At 35.4% G+C, this 22,565-nt stretch overlaps 1 protein-coding gene across 1 annotated transcript in view; it reads right to left on the minus strand.

Moving 5' to 3' along the window:
- Window positions 1-22,565, minus strand: part of SLCO6A1 (solute carrier organic anion transporter family member 6A1) — a 101,669-nt gene that overhangs the window by 69,574 nt on the left and 9,530 nt on the right. The window contains exons 2-6 of the mRNA XM_068534855.1: window positions 20,066-20,326; window positions 15,583-15,768; window positions 13,812-13,908; window positions 6,758-6,870; window positions 5,784-5,896 (exon numbers count right to left, since the gene is read on the minus strand). Coding sequence (XP_068390956.1) covers window positions 5,784-5,896; window positions 6,758-6,870; window positions 13,812-13,908; window positions 15,583-15,768; window positions 20,066-20,326 — 770 coding nt within the window. The remainder of the gene's footprint in view (window positions 1-5,783; window positions 5,897-6,757; window positions 6,871-13,811; window positions 13,909-15,582; window positions 15,769-20,065; window positions 20,327-22,565) is intronic.

Raw genomic sequence — 22,565 nt, forward strand, 5'->3', positions numbered from 1 at the left:
ATTTCTTATCAAGATAAAGGAAAATCTTGTCATGACATTTTCCCCTAACTTTTTTGTGCATTTTCCTTCCCTAATCTAAAATCAGAAATATCTCAATATCTCAATTCATATTATTTATGCATTTATTGAGTTTTTACTATGGGCTATGCACTGATCTGTACACTTTACATTCCTATGAGGAAGGCACCATTATTGTACCAATTTCTTGGCTGAAGAAAGTGAGGCTCAGAAAGGTTGAAATACCATATTTCATTGAATCTAAAATGCCAATGCCATCTACTGTAAGAGACACCATTATTTTATGTACTTCTAAGTAAAAAAAATCACTACCACTCACATTATGGTACAATGCCTTAAGGAAAGTCCTACGTTACTCAGCAGTCTAACCAGCTTTTGAAATACATTATATCTATTAAGAAGATATAATGTCAATTTTTCTGAGTTTTCTGAGGTATTTATATATTTTGGATATTAACCCATTATCATCCAGATCATTTGCAAATAATGCCAATTTTTCCTGACTCAGCTACACAACTTGGCATGTGGGAGGCAATCCTTTTGCAGATATCTCAATAAAAGAACAATAAAGCTATCTCTACTTGTGGGAATTCTTTACTTTAGTCCCACAAAACATGTGGCTATTTCTTTGCAAGAAAATATGAACTAGTGATCATTCCTACAACAGCAAGTATTTGCTTTACTAGTATCAAAAATTATATCCTGTTGCTGTTTCTGTCTTTCTACATATATATTAACTTTAAAAGTCAATGCTTAAATATTGCATTAGCTTTTTGAAGAGTTAAAGAGAAGTTTCTTTCAATATGGACAGCACCACTAATGTATATAACTCAAAGTAATAATAATATGAATAGTCATGGCCAAGTTTGCTATATCAGGCAATATCTACTATGTCACAATTACATTCTGACTTACAGCTATTTCAAGATTCCATCAGTTTAAGATCCTACCCAATTTCAAAGATGTTAAAATGTCAAGGGGAAAAAGTGTATCTCAGAATCAAAGAAATACTTGTATCAATATAAGGTCTCAACAGTAGTAAATGCTATATACTGTCTCCACTGGGTAGGTAGGCCTGCTAACAGATCAGAACCTATGGATAAGGGGAGACCTGATTCACCATTAGCCTTGTTAACTCTTGAATATATATGCGGGACACAAAGAGAAGGCTATAGCTGGCTCTCTCTAAGGCTTTTCACCAAGGAAACTAGGATGCTACTCTCTGGTGGTCAGTCTCTAGTGTTCGACCTGACTTTTGGGCTTAGGTGAAAGTAACAGACCCTAACAAGGAAAATCTCTCTGCCTATTAGATCTACCACAGAGAAGCATAAACTCACAATTAATTCTACCTTCTACTCATTACCAGAAAGTCATAGAATCTCTAGCCCTTACCTGATGAGAGATTATAACCATTACCCACTGCACAAATCTGCTCTTGCTTACATGAATTCCTTTATAATCGTCATTGCTTGACTGACTCACAAGTAAACACCAACCCACCAGAGAACACTGGCTAACCCTTTATCATCAGGGAAGACATGCTCTACTTTAATTTCACCAACATGGCTTAACAGATATGTTCTACTAAGAAACTCATCTTTGGCAGGTGCTAAACTATGAAAGAAAGCAAACACTGCAAATTTTTAAAATCCAGTAGGCCCGTTATCTCTCTGTTTTCTTTCTGAAACTCAAGGCTGCTATAATGTTAAAGGCAAGAGCCTAGATGCATGGGCTTTTCTATTGAATCTTAACATTACATGTCTATAAGGTACCTGGATTTTAGAACATTTGCTTCCCATATTTTAGGCTTTTTATTTTTCTTTCTTTGTAATGGCTCCAGAAGCTCAGATCATGTTGCTTCCTAGAACGTCTATTTTTTTCTTCCTACATAAATTATTATCAGTAGCCCTGAATTTCATGAATGCCAAGTGAGTCTTTAATTGGCTCCTGAGATTGAGTCCTCATATGCTACAGCTGAATAAAAAATTCAACTTTTTATGGCACATAAGGAAAACTTCCTGAAACAACACTCAAACTGTACTGAGTTTTCAATTCTTAATCCACTCTAATCCATTCTTTACACAAAGTTTAAAAGTTCCTAAAACAAAATTTACATTATGTTCATATTATTCCCCTACTTAAACTAGTGACTTCCTATTGCATTAAAAATAAAATCTAAAGTTCTTACCCTGTCCCACAAAGACATGAGTTAGCCTCTGAATGTCTCTCCAACCTATCATTCTATCACTCTCCCCACCAAGTAACTATGCTCCAACACAAAGGTCTTCTCTAAACTAAACATACCCAAATCTTTGCTTCCTCAAGGTCTTTCCACATGTGTACCTTGTGCTTGGAATTTTCTTAACGACCATTCTTCACGTGGTTAACTCCTTCTCATGCTTTAGGTTCCTCCATTTAAAGGCTCCCTGTTCAGTGAAGCCTTCTTTACCCCTCATCTAAAACAGGTTTCACACAATTTTCTCTGCTCAGTTGTTAGTCAGTTGTTTTTAATCTGTGGGGTTTTGTTGTTTTTTTTTTTAAATCTGAGACCCATAAGTTCCATAAAGGCACGGATATTAGTTACTGGCTTATCTTTAATACTGTTGGGCTGCACCCCGCAAGCCTATAAGGCCAGTGCCTGCCCAGCTTTAAGACTGAAGGAAGAGCCTGGAGTCGGTGACGGAGACATCAATGATTTAATGGATGGGGGAGCTTACATGTCTGAGGCAAGGTCCTGGAGCAACATCTCATCGTGTGCAGCAGACCAGCAGACAAGACATGGTAGCAGGCTTTGCTGGGGGGTGCGGGGGGTGGGGAGGAGGGGCGGGGACTGCCAGTCATAGGGGGAGTCAGGTTGGCTCACCAGGTTACCGTGGAAACTAGCAGAGCGGGCATGCCCCTCACCACCCCTTTGGTAAGAACAATCACCAGCTGGGCCTGGGGCAAGTGTGTAGAAAGGTTAGTCAGGTGAGTAGGGTTTAGGTGAAGCAGGCACTGGTAGAGCACACGAATGTACAGAGAGCCAGAGAACAGCCACCTTGAGTGGCCTGACCATACAAACACCAAACACAGTGACACTACACAATTAAAAAGAGATGAATAAGAAAAACTAAAATAACAATCCGTTATATTGCACTAGTATGCACCAGGCACTGTTCTAAGCACCTTACATCTATTAATATGTTTAATTCTAAGTATGTATATAAGATATGCACTACTATTACCATTATTTTATAGAAGAGCAACTAAGGCACATAAATGTCCCCAAAACTATTTAAGAACCATTTTAAATGGTGGGTTCAACAACTGTTAACTTGTAATCATTTAAAAATTAGATGGGTATGGTTCTATCAGGTTGTAACAAAAAAATAGTTTAACTTTTTAAAAGAGTAACAAGTTATTCCATTTAAATTACACACCAATTTGTACTTGATAAATGAAAATGAGAATTTCTCAAATTATTGTTTATATAAAGTCCAGGTGGGCTCAAAGCAAGGAAACTTCATTTTGACTACTGTTTTGCTCTTGGCCACTTCGTGGCAGTGTGTTAGGAATATCACAAGGTGATTTATGGTTTTTGTAACCTTCCTTTGTCCTAGGACAGGCACCTATCAGAAACTAAGTTTATAAGCCAACGACATATGCAGAACCTGCTCTGTAATTGTGCTTTCAGAATTAGGGTAAGTAGAAAAATCTTTGATAAATCAGTGATTTTCAAAGTGTAATCCTAATTTCCAGAGTTTTGAAATGGTTGTTGACAATTTTGCCAGTGTCAATTACTATTTTTTGGAGCTTAAGAATTTCTAAGCTCCTCACTCTGACATCCTGGAAGTCCCTTCTAATAAACTTTTAAAAAGATTAAGATATCTTCTAGTTACCCACCCAGACAGGTGTTAGTCAGAAGTCTAAGACCGTTAACTGGACATTATATTATTTTGTATCCTAACACTAGCAATCAAAGCACTCTATTTCCAAGAAAGAAATATTGGAATTGGCTTGTTTTTGTTTCTTGCCTGGCAATAATTTAAAAAGAAAAAAAAAATCATGTTTAAATTTTCTGAAAAGTGTATTTTAACAATTGTATTTTAATTTTTAACAATGTGAAAAAGTTATACCCAAGTTATTTCAGTAGTTAAAATATACACACGAAATATTTTGTAAAAATTAGAATTAAATAAAAATCTGAATGAAATATAATCCATTACTGGGAAGAGTTCATGATTTGATAAAAAATAAACACTTTTGTGTTTGAATGAAAACAAGTAAACAAAATTTCTGATTTTATACAACAAATCTATTCATTTTAAGAAGAATTAAACTAATATAATAAAAAGTACTATCTGTACACATCCAATATATACATTTATATGATATGGTATTTTGAACAAACATCTATGAAAGCATTAAGGAGAGAGAAACTCATTTTGCCTAGGAATGTAAGGTAAGATTTGACAAAGAGGTTTTCTCAAATGGAGAAGAGAGAGAAGAACATGTGAAGTAGAGAGACTTGCATCTACAAAGGTAGATAATTATAAAAGTACCCAATATGTCCAGGAAAGAGCAAGTGGGGGAGATAGGGATAAAATTCTGAGATGAGGTAGGAAAATTCAGTTGATGGTATTGTGAAGGGTCTTCAAAGTTCCACTGAAAGAGTGTGAAATTCACCTGCCAAGTACTGTGGAAAATGACTTGATAAAACCTACATGTGAGAAACACAGTTCTTCAGACAACATAAAGGATGAAGTTATGAATAGGAGAAGTGGTTAAATTGGTTAAATTGAATATAGAATCACTATTTAGAAGTTGGGTTTTTTTAACCCCACTATGTCTGTACCGTAGGCTGTGTTTCTCACCCAGAAAACGAAGAGTTCTTCTCCATTTGATACTGAGATGAGATTATTTTCCACAAAATAAGATGTTCATTAGTTTTGCTGCTTTGACTGGTGGGTCCATAGAAGCAAAACTCAGTCATAACCTGTGAGAAGGGCTGACAGGACCTTTATCTGGGTAAGGTCCTATAGGTCATTCTAAAATAAAGATAAACATTTCTAAATGAAAAAGAAAAAAAAGTTGTTTGTGAAAAGATTTGTTAACTTCTAAAGTTCTTTTCTAAGTTATTTAAATATAGTAAAAAGATAATGTTAATACCTCTGTCATCTTTTTTTTTAATTTATTTATTTAATTTATTTACTTTTGGCTGCGTTGGGTCTTCTTTGTGGTGAGTGGGTTTCTCATTGCGGTGGCTTCTCTTGTTGCAGAGCCCAGGCTCTAAGCCCAAGGGCTTCAGTAGTTGTGGCTCGCGGGCTCTAAAGCACAGGCTCAGTGGTTGTGGTGCATGGGCTTAGTTGCCCCGCGGCATGTGGGATCTTCCCGGACCAGGAGTCGAACCCGTGTCCTCTGCATTGGCAGGCGGATTCTTAACCACTGTGCCACCAGGGAAGCCCCCTCTGTCATCTTATTAAATGGGTTATTTATTTATGCAGGGAGAAAATAAACTCAGTATAATATAAAAGTCAAATTAAAAGCAATAGAAGAAAGAAAAATACTTGGTACCAGTCTTTGACACTAATCAAGTTCTTGGTGATGCCACTTAGGTGAAATGGGTCCTATTTTCCATTACCTATAAAATGAGTAGGTTAATTAAGACTTCAAAAGTTCCACTCAGATTTAAGCTGAACACTTCATAGTTATTTTCTTAAATCCAATACAAAAGAATTGTACATATTAATTTAATTTGCTTGTTTATGTAAAATATTTTACTTTACCCCAAAAGTAGCAAATAAATCCTTGATACTAGCTGCAAATTCCTGATCTTTTGTTTGATCTCTGTCCAGCAAATGAGGCTGTTTATGTTCTCCGGCTTTTATCCTCGCTGTGCCTATACGTTAACAAGTAAAAGAATCTTATGACATGTTCAAATAACTAAAACACATATTATAAACATACATACACATCCCAATACACCCAGTTCGTCTTGAAATGGCAAGTGAGCTGTTTTTGAACATGCTAAAGTCAATCTAACTAAAAGGCACATTCTTCTAAAATAGTGCTGTCCTAAAGAACATTCTGTGATAAGGAAAATTTCCCATATCTGTACTCTCTAATACTGTAGCCATTAGCTGTACTGTGGCTGTTAAATACTTGAAATGTAGCTCTTATGACTGAGTAAATGGATTTTTAATTTAATTTAAAACTTAAATAGCCACATATGGTGACTACAGTATTTGACAGCATAGCCCTAAAATATAAAAGCACAAACTTTGATATTACTAAAAATATTTTGTGCCAATGAAATGTACTACCATTAGGAGAGTATTTGATTTCTCTAACGTTACATGTATATTTTAGTGTTTCCAAAAGAATTTTAATAGTTATCACTCTATCTTACAACAATTCTGTGGGGTAACACATGCCTTAAATCATGATAGGTAAATAGGTTTAAATATGCGTCTTTCTTTAAGAAAACTTCTGAATTTTAGACATAAAGCATTTTTAAAGAGGAATGACAAGAAGCAAAGAATATGTACTAATGAAAGTCTGGTACATAAATAAAATAATACTTGGCTACATGCGGCTTTATTTGTTCAAATAATACTAGCACATGTCACTGTATGTCCATGACAGAATGAAATGTACACAGAAAGAAATGCAGTTCAGCCATATTCTGAGAATTGGTAGGGATGAAGAATATACTGTCCTTTAATTTAATGAATTATATTTTTATAGTCACCTCGAATACCGTGTGGAAAGCATGAAAATGGTATTAATGTAGACCATGCAATCACTGCAATAATAACAAAATGAATCCACCAACTCTGCTGCCAGCGTTCATTATCATCACTGTCTTCAACACTTTAATAGAGAAAATGAAAATTTTCAACTTTGTATATTTTATTACAAACAAAGCCATGATTAAGCAGAGAAAGAAAGAGCATTTTCTGTTAATTTGTTGTTTTGCTGAAATTGAGTGGTTGTGAGTTCTCCAATTATGTGGTTCTCTTTTGTCCTGCAGGATACTAAATTTTTTCCTTTCCCCACTTTTGCCCTGTCCATTCAGGTGGCGAAGAGTAATTCTTTGTTCCTTTTTAACTTGTTTCTCCAACAGAAGCTATGCATTTAGAAGACTATCACTCTAAATCTCATCTCTTTTTTGAAATCATTCCTGCCCCTTTAAATCATGTGCCCAATTCTTTAGGACAAGCCTGGCCCTTTAAGTTGCACAACTAACACTTTATCTGGGTATGTGACCCTTTAAATCACATATACTTGGTAATCTTTTTCTTATAGTCCCTTCTCTGAACTCTCAGATTGAGTGTGTATTACCCTTTTAGTGATCATACCTAATCATGCTTTGATAGAACTTTGTCTTCTGTCTTCCCTGTGGTTTTTCTTCGTCGGCCTTTGCAAACTACAAAGCCTTGCAGTGGGCAGGGTGAGATGGAAATGTGAAGGATCCTCTGCTGGGATTTGTTGATTTTTCCCTTTTTACTCACAGTTGTTTTGCAGTTTCAACATTCTTTGTCTTCAGTAATGCTCAGGCCATAATTTTGTGGGGGATTTTCTCAGCTGTGACATTATTTTGTATCAATGTAATGGTATTAGGAAGTGGGGCCTTTGGGAGGTGATTAGGTCATGAGGGTAGAGTCTGCATGAATGTGATTAATGACCCCAGATAGACTTCTTGCCCCTTCATCCATGTAAGGACACAGGGAGAAGCAAGGACACCAGGAAGCAAGATCTCACCAGACACTGAATTTGCCAGCACCTTGATCTTGGACTTCCTAGCATATAGAACTGCAAGAAGTAAATTTCTGTTTTTGTAAGCCCAGTGTATAATATTTCTGTTACAGCTGCCCAAATGGACTAAGATAGTACAGAAGAAAAATTCCTGCCTAGGATAAGTATCTTTCCCTATAAAGACAAATCTCTATGTTAAAAGAGGGCCAACCTAATAACAAAGTAATCAACCTGATGACAGCCTGTCTCCCAATGAACGTGTCGTATCGGGAATTCAGGGTTGACCTCTACTACTGATGAATTGGATACTCAGCAGTAGTAATACTCATACCCTAGTAAATATTCTTGTTGAGAGATTGTCCTTAGTGTGAAGAAGTCCATGTTACTGCACTCATGCAAAGCCACCATTACTGTCACCATGGCCACTTTTCACATGAGCTTATTGAGGAAGAATTAGGGTGGTTAGAAAAAAAGAGAGAGGCTGGCTAACATTAACAGGATGGGTCATCTTGTCCAGCTGATTAAAGAGCCTCTTCCAAAGTACATACCCTTTTCATTTGCCAGTTCTAAGAGTTTCATCCACATATTCTCCTGGCTACATATTTTTTTTTTTATCTTGTTCTAAGTCCTTGGCTACCCAACCATAAATTAGTATAAATTTATACCTCAGGCCATCCCTCCTTCTATGCTAAGTGGACAACCAGCCTGAAGTTCTACTCACTAGAATGATCTCCTGATTTCAAGGCCACTGTTGAGTGGAGTTGTAATATAGTGGCTATCCCCTTTCTCATCTCAATGAGAGAACTTAAGATTCACACAATTAAATGTTTCCTTTTCCCTGGGAATATTTTCTAGTATTGTTAAAAGAAGCCATATGACCCAGAACTCTTAAAATAACTTCTGTCCCTCCAGTGATTAAATGCTACAACTATTTAATTTCCTAGTCTTGCCGTCCCTGGACTTAATCCCATCCTACAACCTATGATCATTTTAGTAACTATCTTTAATTTACTCCCAGCAAGGAGGTTATCTGTGCATACAAATATGCAGCCTAGTTCTGGAATCCTAAAGCTACTTCTGATACTATTTTTAGTATCAGTCAGGATACTGATAGGAAACAGATGGTATACTCATCTGAGATAATTTGAAGAGAGAGGGACAAGAAGACTATTTCCAGTGATGTCAGCAGAGTTTAGAGAAATGAACAGGGTACAGCACAAAATTATGGGGTCAGCAGTACAGTAGCAAACTGTTATGACAAGCCTTAATGTCAAGTGGAACAGTGCTTAATAAATGGAAAAGGAAGCCTCAAAGGAGGTGTCATCTTTAGAATAGGGATACAGCCAATCTGGGTACAACCCCTGCAGAAACTGGAAGGATAATACCCTAGCCTTAATTTGCTCCTGCCCTCTCATTTGCCAGTGCCTCTCATTGGCCAAATCCAACTGAAATCCAGAGTTCAAGGGATTATGTTGAGGCTCTCAATATAGCCTCCTGGGGAAGAAAAGAGACTAGAGAAGGTTTTAGAAAGGTGGAAGTGAATTTAGAGAATCAAAAAAAATACATCCAACACATATTCTCTGATACTTTATCTGCCCACCCACCCTGCCCCTTCCAGCTACCAAAACTTCACTATGGCTAGGTAAGAACCCAGATGAGCTGGCAGGGGAGCTAGGAGGAGAGCTTCCACATACTAACTGTAGCAATAAATAACTATGGAAATAGTTGGCAAGTTGGCAATAAATAAGAGGAGCTAGTTGGCTTCTGTACCTCAGTTTTAATTAGTTCTACATTTATGTAAAACCAGTTTCAGAAATGGAGGGTGGACCTTTCTGTTTTCTTGTAGTGGTAGATTTTTATCTCCTTCATTAACTCCGTTATCTTAATGAGAGAACTAAAAAAGGCAATAAGTCACTTATAGTACCACTTCCCAATACATAATTAAATATAACTTTAAAAATACATATTTAGGGACTTCCCTGGTAGCGCAGTGGTTAAGAATCCACCCGCCAATGCAGGGGACATGGGTTCGAGCCCTGGTCCAGGAAGATCTCACATGCCGCGGTGCAGCTAAGCCCGTGCGCCACAACTACTGAGCCTGTGCTCTAGAGCTCGCGAGCCACAACTACTGAGCCCGCGTGCCTAGAGCCTGTGCTCTGCAACAAGAGAAGCCACCGCAATGAGAAGCCTGCTCACCGCAACAAAGAGTAGCCCCCACTCGCCGCAACTAGAGAAAGCCGGCGTACAGCAATGAAGACCCAACGCAGTCAAAAATAAATAAATTAATTAATTAATTATTTTTTAAAAATACATATTTATATAGCAGAAAGAAGGAAATAGTAAAGACTAGAGAAGAAATAAATGAAATATAGAATGGAAAAACAATAGGGAAAATCAATTAAATTAAGAGTTGATTTTTTTTTAAAAAATCAACAAAATTGACAAACATTCAGCTAGACCAAGAAAAAGATTCAAATAACAAAAATCAGAAATGAAAGAGAAGATATTACAACTGATGTCACAGAAATAAGAAAGGATCATAAGAAACTACTATGAACAATTTTATGCCAACAAGTTGGATAACCTAGAATAAATGGAAAAATTTCTAGAGACATATAACCTATGAAGACTGAATCATAAAAATATAAAATATCTAAACAGACACAGAACCAATAAGGAGAGCAAATCAGTAATCAAAAACCTCCCAACAAAGAAAATCCCAGGACCAAATGGCTTCACTGGAGAGTACCACCAAACACTTAAAGAAGAATTAATACCAATCCTTCTCAAACTTTTCCAAAAAAATTAAGAGGAAAGAATACTTCCAAACTCATTCCATGAGGTCAGCATTACCCTGAAAACAAAATCAGACAAAGATACTACAAGAAAATTACACACTAATATCCCTGATGAATAATGATGAAAATTCATCAACAAAATACTAGCAAACCAAATTCAACGACATATTAAGAGAATCATACATCATAACCAAGTGAGATTTATTCTGGAATACAAGAATGGTTCAACATATGAAAATCAGTTAATGTGATTTACCCCATTAACAGAATGAAGGACAAAAGCACATGATCATCTCGATGCAGAAAAAGCATTCAACAAAATTTAGCACACTTTCATTGTAAAAACACTCAAGAAACTGATAATAGAAGGAAATTACCCCAACATAATAACAGCCATATATGAAAAGCCCACTGCTAACACTGAACTCAATGGTGAAAAACTGAAAGCTCTCCCTCTAATATCTGGAACAAGGCAAAGACACCTACCTATTTTTACCACTTCTATTCAACATAGTACTGGATATTCTAGCCAGAACAATCAGGCAAGAGAAAGAAATAAAAGGCATCCATATTGGAAAGGAAGAGGTAAAATTATCTCTGTTTGCAGATGACATGATCTTCTATTTAGAAAATGCTAAAGACTCCAAAGAAAAAAACTGTTAGAACTAATAAATGAATTCAGCAAAGCTGTAGGATACAGCGTCAACACAAAAATCAAGTGTGTTTCTTTCTTTTTTTTTTTTTTAAAGAAATTCACGTTCTTTTATTTATTTATTTATGACTGTGTTGAGTCTTCGTTTCTGTGCGAGGGCTTTCTCTCGTTGCGGCAAGTGGGGACCACTCTTCATCGCGGTGCGCGGGCCTCTCACTGTCGCGGCCTCTCTTGTTGCGGAGCACAGGCTCCAGACGTGCAGGCTCAGTAATTGTGGCTCACGGGCCCAGTTGCTCCGTGGCATGTGGGATCTTCCCAGACCAGGGCTCGAACCCGTGTCCCCTGCATTGGCAGGCAGATTCTCCACCACTGCGCCACCAGGGAAGCCCTCAAGTGTGTTTCTATACACTAACAATGAGCAGCATGCAAGGCAAAGACTTGTACACTGAAAACTCCAAAACATTGCTAAAGGAGTTAAAGAAGATACAAATAAATGGAAAGACATACATGCTCATGGATTTGAAGACTCAATATTGTTAAAATGCCCTTAATACCCAAAGTGGTCTACAGATTCAATGCAATCCCTATCAAAACCTCAACAGAATGTTTTGCAGAAATAGAAAAATAATCCTAAAATTTCATATGGAATCTCAAAAGATCCCAAATAGTCAAAACAATCCCAAGAAAGAAAAATAAAGACAGAGGCTTCACACCTCCTGATTTCAAAATATATTACAAAGCTATAGTAATCAGAACAGTATGGTACTGATATAAAAACAGATATATGTAACAATGGAAGAGAATAGAGATCCCAGAAATATATTCTCATAAATATGGACAAATAATCTTTTACAAGGATGAAACGAATACACAACAGGGAAAGGATAATCTTTTCAATAAATGGTGCTGGAAAAACTGGATATTCATGTGCAAAAGAATGAAGTTGGACCCTTTCCTTATAATATATACAAAAATAACTCAAAATGGATTAAAGATCTAAACATAAAACCTGCAACAATAAAGCTCCCAGAAGACAACATACAAAGAAAGCTTCATGACATTGGATTTGGCAATTATTTTTTGATATGACACCAAAAGCACAGGCAACAAAAAAAATTAGAGAAATGGGACTACATCAAACTTAAAAACTGTACAGCAGGGGCTTCCCTGGTGGCGCAGTGATTGAGAGTCCGCCTGCCAATGCAGGGGACACGGGTTCGAGCCCTGGTCTGGGAGGATCCCGCATGCTGCGGAGCGACTGGGCCCGTGAGCCACAGTTGCTGAGCCTGCGCGTCTGGAGCCTGTGCTCCGCAGCGGGAGAGGCCGTGATGGTGAGAGGCCCGCGCACCGCGATGAGGGGTGGCCCCCACTTGCCACAACTGGCGAAGGCCCTCGCACAGAAGCGAAGACCCAACACAGCCATAAATAAATAAATAAATAAAACTGTACAGCAAAGGAAACAATCAACAGAGTGAACAGAAAAACTATAGAATGGGAGAAAATATTGGCAAACCATGTATCTGGAGTAGGGCTAATATCCAGAATATAGAAAGAACTGCCTCAACTCAACAAAAACAAAAATCTGATTTTAAAAATATGCAATGGACTTGAATAGATATTTCTTCAAAGAAGATGTATGAATGGCCCACAAGTATGTGATAGGATGCTCAACATCACTAATCATCAGGGAAATGAAAATCAAAACCACAATGAGATATCACCTCATACATACCTATTAGGATGGCTGTTTAAAAAAAACCAATATGAAAGTTCCTCAAAAAAATTAAAAACAGAAATACCATACAATCTAACAATTCTGGGTATATATTCCAAAAATATTGAAAATAGAGTCTCAAAGAGATATTTGTACACCTATGTTAATTGTAGCATTATTCACAATAGCCAAGAAGAGGTTGAAGTAACCTAAAGGTCAACTGACAGATGGATAGATAAAGAAAATGTGGTTTATACATACAATGAAATATTATTTAGCCTTAAAACAGAAGGAAATACTGTTATATGTTACAACATGGATGAGCCTTGAAGACATTATGCTAAGTGAAATAAGCCAGTCATAAAAAGACAATTACTTCATGATTCCACTTACATGAGGTGTCTAAAGTAGTCAAACTCTTAGAAACAGAAAGTAGAAGAATCACTGCCAGGGCTGGGGGAAAGGGGGAAATGGCAAGTTGTTGTATAATGGATATAGAGTTTCCGTTTTGCAAGACGAAAAATTTCTAGAGATACGTTACACAACAATATGCATATAGTTAACATTACTGTATTATACACTTAAAAATGGTTAGGATGGTAAATTTTACATTATGTGTTTTATACCACAATTAAAAAAAAAACTATATGTGGAAATAGTAGTATGGTTGTCATTATAAGTTGTTTTTTGAATTATATTTCAAACAGCAAAGATAAAATGTGTATTTTAGATATATTTATATGTATGCATATGTGCATATCAGTCACATTTACATATTTTAAAAATACAGTTATTACAAATTAAATATATATTTATAAGCTACAGTATCTATCCAATAAATATTTTATACAATGTAAAACAGAAAAAAAAGAGAAAAAAAAAAACAGCCTACCTTTTCTCAAAAGTACTGTTCACAGAGGCCTTAATTAAGGGTGCTCCTATTGCATACCCCAAAGCATATCCAAGTATTCCTGCAGCTTCCACAAGGCCTATAAAATGGATACTGAACATCAAACAACTAAATAACCCAACTTTGTTGTAAAAAGATAAAAATTATCTCACTGCAATGGATTATTTCTGAAAGCTTCATGGAATATTCTATTAGTCTCCAAAGAAACACAACCAATAGGATATTGAGAGAGAAACAGAGAGACAGAGACAGAGACAGAGAGTTAGAGAGGGAGGCAGAGATTTTAAGGAAGTGGTTCATGAAATTGTAGGGCTGGCAAATCCAAATTTGTAGGGCAGGCTGGCAGGCTGGAAATCCAGGTAAGAGTTAATGTTATAGTCTTGAGTCCATAATTAAGTCTTAAATCTACAGGGCAGGCCAGCAGCATGGGAAAACTCAGGCAGAGTTTCTACACTGTAGTCTGGAGACAGCATTGCTTCTTCTTTGGGAAACCTCAGTCTGTTCTGAAAGGCTTTAATTGATTGGATGAGGCTCACCCATATTATGAAGGGTAATCTGCTTGATTCAAAGTCTACTGATTGTAAATATTAGTCACATCTAAAAATTATCACAGAAACATCTAGACTGGTGTTTGACCAAACAACTGGTTGCCATAACCTAGCCAAGCTGACACATAAAATTTATCATCATACATATTATTCAATGCACATATTAGAAAAACTCAGATAATTTTGTAATTCACTGTACCTTAATCTATATATTAATGTAATATAAATAAATATACATATATTTAATACAAATTCAACGGATCTTATTTCAGTTTAATTTGTGGTACTAAAGCAAGAAGATACTCTAACATAAACATCACCTTTGAATCCTTCACTTTAGCTGCCAGGGTGGCAGGAGGTAGCAATAAAGTAAGCTACTCGCTGTAGTGTATACATGTGTTTTAACTGCTATTCAGTAGAACCATAAGTAAAACAAACAGATTTGTTGCCACCATCAGCCAACGGTAATGAATGGCTGCAATTATTTTCTAAAAACAAACATAAATATAAATATTATCTATTTTAGTTTATTGACATGACTTTCCTTACCTCTGGTGGAAAAATTATTATTTTAGTGAAAAATGTTATTTTCTGTTAAGTCACCTTCACAATAAGTATGTAAAAACAACTTTAAATATTTTTCCAAAAATGATAGTTAGATAACCCTGTATAAGAAGATGATCTACCAGGACCAGAAGCTATTACAATATAAAGAGGTACAGATTACTGTACTCCAGGGCTACTTATTGTGTGATACACTAGCATGAAATATTATAAAGAGAGCATACTACACTGTAGTTAATTAAACAGCACATCACTCCTCTCCTTGATAGGATGAATGAGATTATGTTTTCATTAACTTCAAAATATCAAAGCTCCCCCAAACGATTGTGTTAATGTACGTAAAGAGCTTAGTACAGTAATGATTATTTCAGCACGACACTGAATCTTGCTCTAAGGAAGCATAAACAATGTTTCTATTCCCTTATGGACATTATGGCAGCAACATCCCACTATATCCTTGATCTTAGCCAAAAGGCCGAGAAGTGATACCCCACTATATCCTTAAAGTTAAAACATACAACTACTCGAGCAATTTAATCTGGTAATTTGAGATTTTTTTTCCTAGTGAAATGAACCGCAGCCTAAATAGGTTGATAGGATGAAAATATATAAAAATCATATTAGAAGGGGAAATAACTTGCCTAGATAAATACCAGCTGAGTGTGTGGCAACGCTGTTATAAATAAAGGTTATTCCAAGGACATAAAGAGGTATAGCTGCTATTCCCTGCACACTCTGCCCAAGGATGAAGAAAGTCATATATTTTGATCGGAATGATAATGAAGCTTTCTTGCAAGGCTTGACCATCTTCATTTCTTGGCAAATAGCTTTTGAAAAGATAATTATATTTTTGTTAAACGAGTCAAAAGTTAAACATACAACAAATATGCAGTATCTTCTACGAAATGTTTTACCTTTTATAAGCTATTTCCACCATTATGCTTTTATTTTAGTTAACACTCATTTATATTGAATGTAGTAGTTCTATAATCAATCATGTTCTCAGGAAAAAAAGCAACGATAAAAGAAAATTTGTGGGAATACTGGAAAATATGCGCATATTATATCCAAATATAAATGTGTATGCATGATTATACGTATATATTACTTATGTGTGCATAAGTATATATATACATATATGTATATATGTATATACACACACATACACACATATTCCTCTTAAATTTAGCATCTGGTACCCCTGAGTTTTGACCCCAGGGTAAAAGTATTTCTAATGTCCTAAATTATCTGAATTACTAAAGATTACCTTCTGAGTTTAGTTCTAGATCCACTTCTTCAGCAATCTTCACATTAACTTTGTGTCACTAAATAGTTTCCCATTTTAGACCCACTAACTTCTAGAATACAGGTGCATAAAGACAAGGCATTATACAATAAAAATTTCTCTCTGTTAGAGTTACTCATTATATGGTAATGTACTAGATTTTAAATTCCCTTTAGGTGACAGTGTATTCCTTATGCTTTTTCAAATTCACATGGTTGTAAATCAATAGTAAATAAATGTTTGTTGGAATTACATTTGTCATTAGATTGGTAGATCCAGGTAATGCTAATTAGATCATTCTGACTGTGTCTATTTTGATTGGAATTTAACAAATGCTCTTAAAATATTAGTGGAAAACTGGTAATAGTATAGATTGCAAAATAGTACACAAATGGAAATTTTCAGGTGGTTCAGTATCCACAGAGAATGAAACTTGATCCCACGTCAAATGGGAGGAGGTCTCTAGAATTGTGATCCAAAATGCTGATGATTCAATTTTACATAGACATATTAACTTGTGGTGATATCAGTATCAATCTGATATTTCCAACACCCTAGCTTCTTAGTTCCTTGAACTCCTCTCCGTTCATGTACTTGTATTCCACTTACCCTAGCTACTCATTTTAAACTTTCGGAAACAAAAACTACAAACCTTCCCTAATTGTAAGCATCCTACACTCAAACTCTCTCTATTTTTCCAGATCACTCCTTCCAGTAACCCAGTTGCTACAATCCTTAAAACTCACCAGGACCGATAATCAATCCATTGATCCTTCTCCTTTTCACTATCTCAATGTCCCCTTCATCTCCTTACTTCTCTCATTATCATCTTAACACTTTTAAATCCTTTGTTCTCTTTCATATCATGCAATCCCTTAGTAAAACTTCAGCCCTGGTCAAATTAAACTCTTCTCCCTACTCTACACCTACGCTTTCAAAGTTGAATGAGGCTGGAGGGAAACACACAACGATGCAAATCTCACTTTGAATGAATGATTATTAAACTCAGGTAGGTCCTTCACCCTCCTGATAATCAAGTACATCCCTAATCTACTACTCTTGTCTCCTTCTAGAAAAAAAACATTCAACTTGTTTCCCTTCTCCTAAGGATCATGGTCCTGAGATTCCTGCTGCCCAACATCTGAAAACAAATGTCTTCTACCAGTAGGATGAAACTAAGCTTTTAGTGCCCTTCTTGAAATTATAGTCCAAACAAGGGATTTTTTTAAGTGAAGAAGGGCACCTGGATCTTGGGACTCTCAGCCTTCAGAGCGGTGAGAAATAAATTTCTGTTTTTTAAACCACCCAGTCTATGATATTTTTGTTATAGCAGCCCAAACTAACTAAGACACGAGGAAAATCAAAAATCTTTGTTGTGAATTATAGAAGGGAACTGAAAAAAAGATCAGGGGAATGGATCCATTTGAAAGTATAACTGAGGTTGAAAGTAACAAATTCACTGTGGGACTAAGCTGCCCTCTTGTGTGATTTTTCTCTAAAACACTCATCAGCAGCCCAGGTATAGATACAAAAGAAAGGTATACGGTTGGATCAAAAGTTTTCCAGACCAGGAACAAGAAAGGACAATGGGACAGAGAGCTTAGTATAATGATTAGAGTATATCTGAAATATTCTAACATGTCATATTAAGGAACATAAAAGAAGCTACAAATGAAAGAAAGTAACAACAAGGAGAATCTGATAAAGGGAGAAAGTAGACGTCAATACACTAAAGGTTCCAATGAAAGGAAAGAACTGATGTTTCTTTATATAACTGAACATATAACTGATGTTATATGAGTGAGTTAGAAGAATTAGTGGATATAATCAGACAGTGAGATAACAGATATTTAGGAAGTTCTTAGTAACGTGACAGTGCACTGCAACCATGGATATGTTGGGTGTTCAATTATATGAAGAGATCTAGAAACTAAAGATCAGAGTGTGATACAACTGTTTGCATGAACTAGAGGAGAAAATTGGTTTTAACTTCTCAAGGATTTGGTTTACTATGATTTCTACATGTTAGTTGATGCATAGGGACTTAAGACCAATTTGTCATTAGTACAGAAAACTGAGATGGGGTAGAGGGGGCAGAGAAAGGGAGTGTAAGGTGGTGATAAATGGACTGCTCCAAGGTTCAGGCCAGTCATACAGGAAGATGAGTATGGCAGGTAACTAGGGAAAATAGAGAATAGAATAGGAGAGATATTCAGAAAAGAATAAGAGAAGGATCCCCCCCCCAAAAAAGGATGAAAGAAGAAAATACAGAAATTAAAAATATATACATACATAAACTGAAGTGCGTACATAGAGTAGAAAATTAGTTATGTAAGAACTAAACTTTTCAACAAAATGAGTGAAATATCTGCATAGATGGGTGTATGAAATAAGCACTTCTACCTGCAAAGACCATTTATTTACTTTATTTCTGCTTCTCTAACAACAAGCATAGGGTTACCCAGTAAATACACTGAATGGTTGTTGTTAGATAAATTACGTGTTCCTAATCACAAGCAGAAAATAAAATATGCAGAATCTAGACACTATAAAGACAACACAAAGGAAGAAAGACTGTACTATTTCTACTCTCATTACTCCTGAGTACTCATCAAGCAGCATTTTTAATGTCTCAAGCAGTGCTTCCTAACTTTTCACCCTTTCTGACCAGAACAGGGTTAAGGGAAGAATAGGAGTAAAGTGTTATCCATTCCCTTCTTCCCATAAGTCATCTTCTAATTCAATTAGCTGTCCATTATACAAATATAATAAATATATTACAAATATATTCTACAAATTAATAAATGTATTTGTTCTACATATAGTCTACAAATATAATAAAGATTATAAATATGTGAATATTATATATTTCATAAATTATGTGATATATATCATATACATATCAGTATATTATTTATAATATGAATTACATAGTATATATTGCTAAATATCTTAATATATTATATAAATTATATTTAATATGAACTATTTTTATTTATATTGTAAACACACAGCATAAACACACATCACAAACATACTTTTAAACATCATAAACATGTATATACACACATACATACATATAGAGACATCCTCATGCCTTTTCCATCATTTCTTGCTAAAGCCCAGTTTAAAGTTTCCAAAACTGGTAAATGCATTCCAACACTTTTATAAGCCTATACATAACAAGAAAGTCCCTGACACAAAAGTGTCAGAAATAGTGCTATGAACTTCAAATAGCCTTTTTATCTACTGGGAGTAGCAAAACATTGTGGAATAAATCAAAAAAAAACAATGAAGAAAGCAAAGAAGCCTCTAATCTTTCCAGATTCGAAGTCCTGTGTCAAAGGGCAGCACCCATTTTGAAATGGCAGAAGTAGCTAGAAAAGTTCTGACTTTTTGTGTGTGTCTGTGTAAGTTTGGTTATCTTTGTCTTTGTACTTGTGTATATGTGTGTTGAGGTCAAAATAAAGGGATCAATTTAAGTATACTGTGGAAGACATAAATCAAAAGATTTATAATATATATGAAAATTGATAAAAGAAAACCAATTTCACAAAATAATTATCCCAAATATTATCCCAAATATCATCCAAAATATTCTTTCATCTTACTAGGCCCATCTCTTAGATGAAAGGGTATATGATCATGAGAAGATGGGAGAATGACATACATGTTACCAGGGAGCTACCATTAGTTAGCTTAATAAACTTGATCATATAAATAGATATAGATGAATGAATGTACAGACAGATAAATATCACAGTCTATTTTAAGTTCCTAGAGCCAATGGTTTAAATGAATAATGATTTGATGTATGATAGTATCTTTTAAAACCTTACCTTCAGTTTCTACCGTCATTTTATAATTTCCACCACTAAAGTATGGAAAAGCAAATAAAAGTGATCCAGATCCTACTAAAAAGGAGGAAACTGTAATCCATCCTGGTATGTTTCCTTTCCCTCCATAATATGCTATAAACACTACTACCAGGCAAGATGAAATATCATAGGTCAATGACAACACTAAATTCTCAGTGGTTTTCAGATGATTCTCCTTCTGAAAATTGTCAGTGCTCAGATCTACAAGACCAAACACAATACCTAAAATGTAAAAAGAAAAAAAGAAAGCAATAATATGCATTAAATTATCTTTATAAAGACAAAATAGATCATCATTATAATCATTGAAAAACAAAATAATTTGCAATGACTTAAGTTTATTTTACATTACTCTGAATGTTTAAGATCTATAAATACATAATAATTCTTTTTCTAAAACACTAATAGGTCTTAACCTCTATGAAATATTTGCTAATTGAATTTTTGTAACTATTTTTAAACTATATGAGTAATATACTGAAGAATATGCTTTTTTTTTTTTTTAAAGCAGTAAAATTACTTTATTAAATCTCAACCTTTGAGTACATATCTTTTTTTTTCTTTTCCACTATGGTTTATTACAGAATATTGAATATAGTACCCTGTGATATACAGTAGGACCTTGTTGTTTATCTATTTTATGTAAGAGTAGTTTGTATCTACTAATCCCAAACTCCCAATTTATCCCTGCCCCACCCACTTTCCCCTTTGGTAACCATAAGTTTGTTTTCTATGTTTGTGAGTCTACTTCTGCTTTGTAAATAAGTTCATTTGTATCATAGAATATGCTCTTTTTAATCATCTCAGTACTGATCTTTATTTTAATTATGATGTTTCAATTATTAAAAAATGAATAAATAACAATCTAATGAACATTTGTTTATCTCCCATCCAGAATAGGAAATAAAACATTATCAAAATAGTTGAAACCCAACATGCACTCCCTAAACACATTCTTCTCTCTCACTCTATAACCCATATCCAATATTTGGAGTTTACCATTTCTGAGCCGTTTTAACACTATTTTTGACAACGTATATATACATCCTTTAACAATATAGAGTATAATTTGTCATGTTCTTGAATAGTAAGTAAATGGTATCATATATGTGTATTTCTATAACTCAGCATCCAACTGGGAAAAATAAACATACTGAATATTTGAAACAGAAAGAAATTGGTATCAGTGTTGGTTACAAAAGTAATACATTTGTTGGAGTGAAAAGAAAAAATAGCTACTAATCAAAACTCATGATATAAATGCCACTAAAGCTGCTGGAGTAGTGACAGCTACTGCTGCTGCTACTGCTGTTGGAACTGCAATCACTACCTCTTTGTAGGAAGCCAGGACCCACACACCTATTAATGCTATGAAATTTAGCTATCTCATAGTCACCTGCTGTTTCTGCTGCTCTTGCAGTTGCTTGAGCCAGTGCCCATGAACACTGTACTGCTGCATCATCCACTGTTGTTGCTGATGGAGCTTTATTTATTCCTGTCTATAAATCCAGGAGCCTTCACTTACCCAGTATTGCTGCTGCTTCCAAAATCATCACCAGAATAGAAAGAGAAAAAAGAGAGAGGCTTCCCCTTGCCCCTTTTTCAAATGTACTGCCACAGCCTCTTACTGGCAACACCTAAGTGGAAGCCAGCTGGCAAGGAAGTCTAGTAAATGTAGTTTACAGGCTGCCAGTCCCCTTGGAAATAGGAGTGAGTCCAGAAGGGCAACAATGGAGTGCATGGCCAACAAATAACTTGAAGAGTTCACCCTCTGGACTACTTAGGACACATTTTCACCCTTCTTCCCACATTTAAACTTCCACACCAAATTAATAGCAACATAATCATGCTTCTGCCAAACATGTTGCAATTATTATTCTTACAAACAAAGATGTTCTCACTTTTTCCCCAAAAAGGGAGACACACAGTCCAATCAGTCACCATATCCATTTCAATGTAATTTTAACCCTTCTTCTAGTTGAATCACAAACCTGAATGGGTTTTCTTTAACATAAAAATTAAATTGTAAGGTATAAATGGTATAAGTAAATAAATAATTAAGCAAAGATGTAGGCCTAACTAAATCTGTGAGGGAACTGTATTGCAGAAGAAACCATAATCAGACCCAGAACCACAGCAGTTTAACAGACCAAAACCAGCAAGAAACAAGATATAGAAACTTTGCTGCACCTAAAAGCATTTTCTTCAACTCTCATTTTTTTTTTAACATCTTTATTGGAGCATAATTGCTTTACAATGGCGTGTTAGTTTCTGCTTTATAACAAAGTGAATCAGTTATACATATACGTATGTTCCCATATCTCTTCCCTCTTGCGTCTCCCTCCCTCCCACCCTCCCTATCCCACCTCTCTAGGTGGTCACAAAGCACTGAGCTGATCTCCCTGTGCTATGCAGCTGCTTCCCACTAGCTATCTATTTTATGTTTGGTAGTGTATATATG

Source organism: Eschrichtius robustus, chromosome 2 (assembly GCF_028021215.1).
Source record: "Eschrichtius robustus isolate mEscRob2 chromosome 2, mEscRob2.pri, whole genome shotgun sequence".
In the NCBI taxonomy this organism is placed as follows: domain Eukaryota; kingdom Metazoa; phylum Chordata; class Mammalia; order Artiodactyla; family Eschrichtiidae; genus Eschrichtius; species Eschrichtius robustus.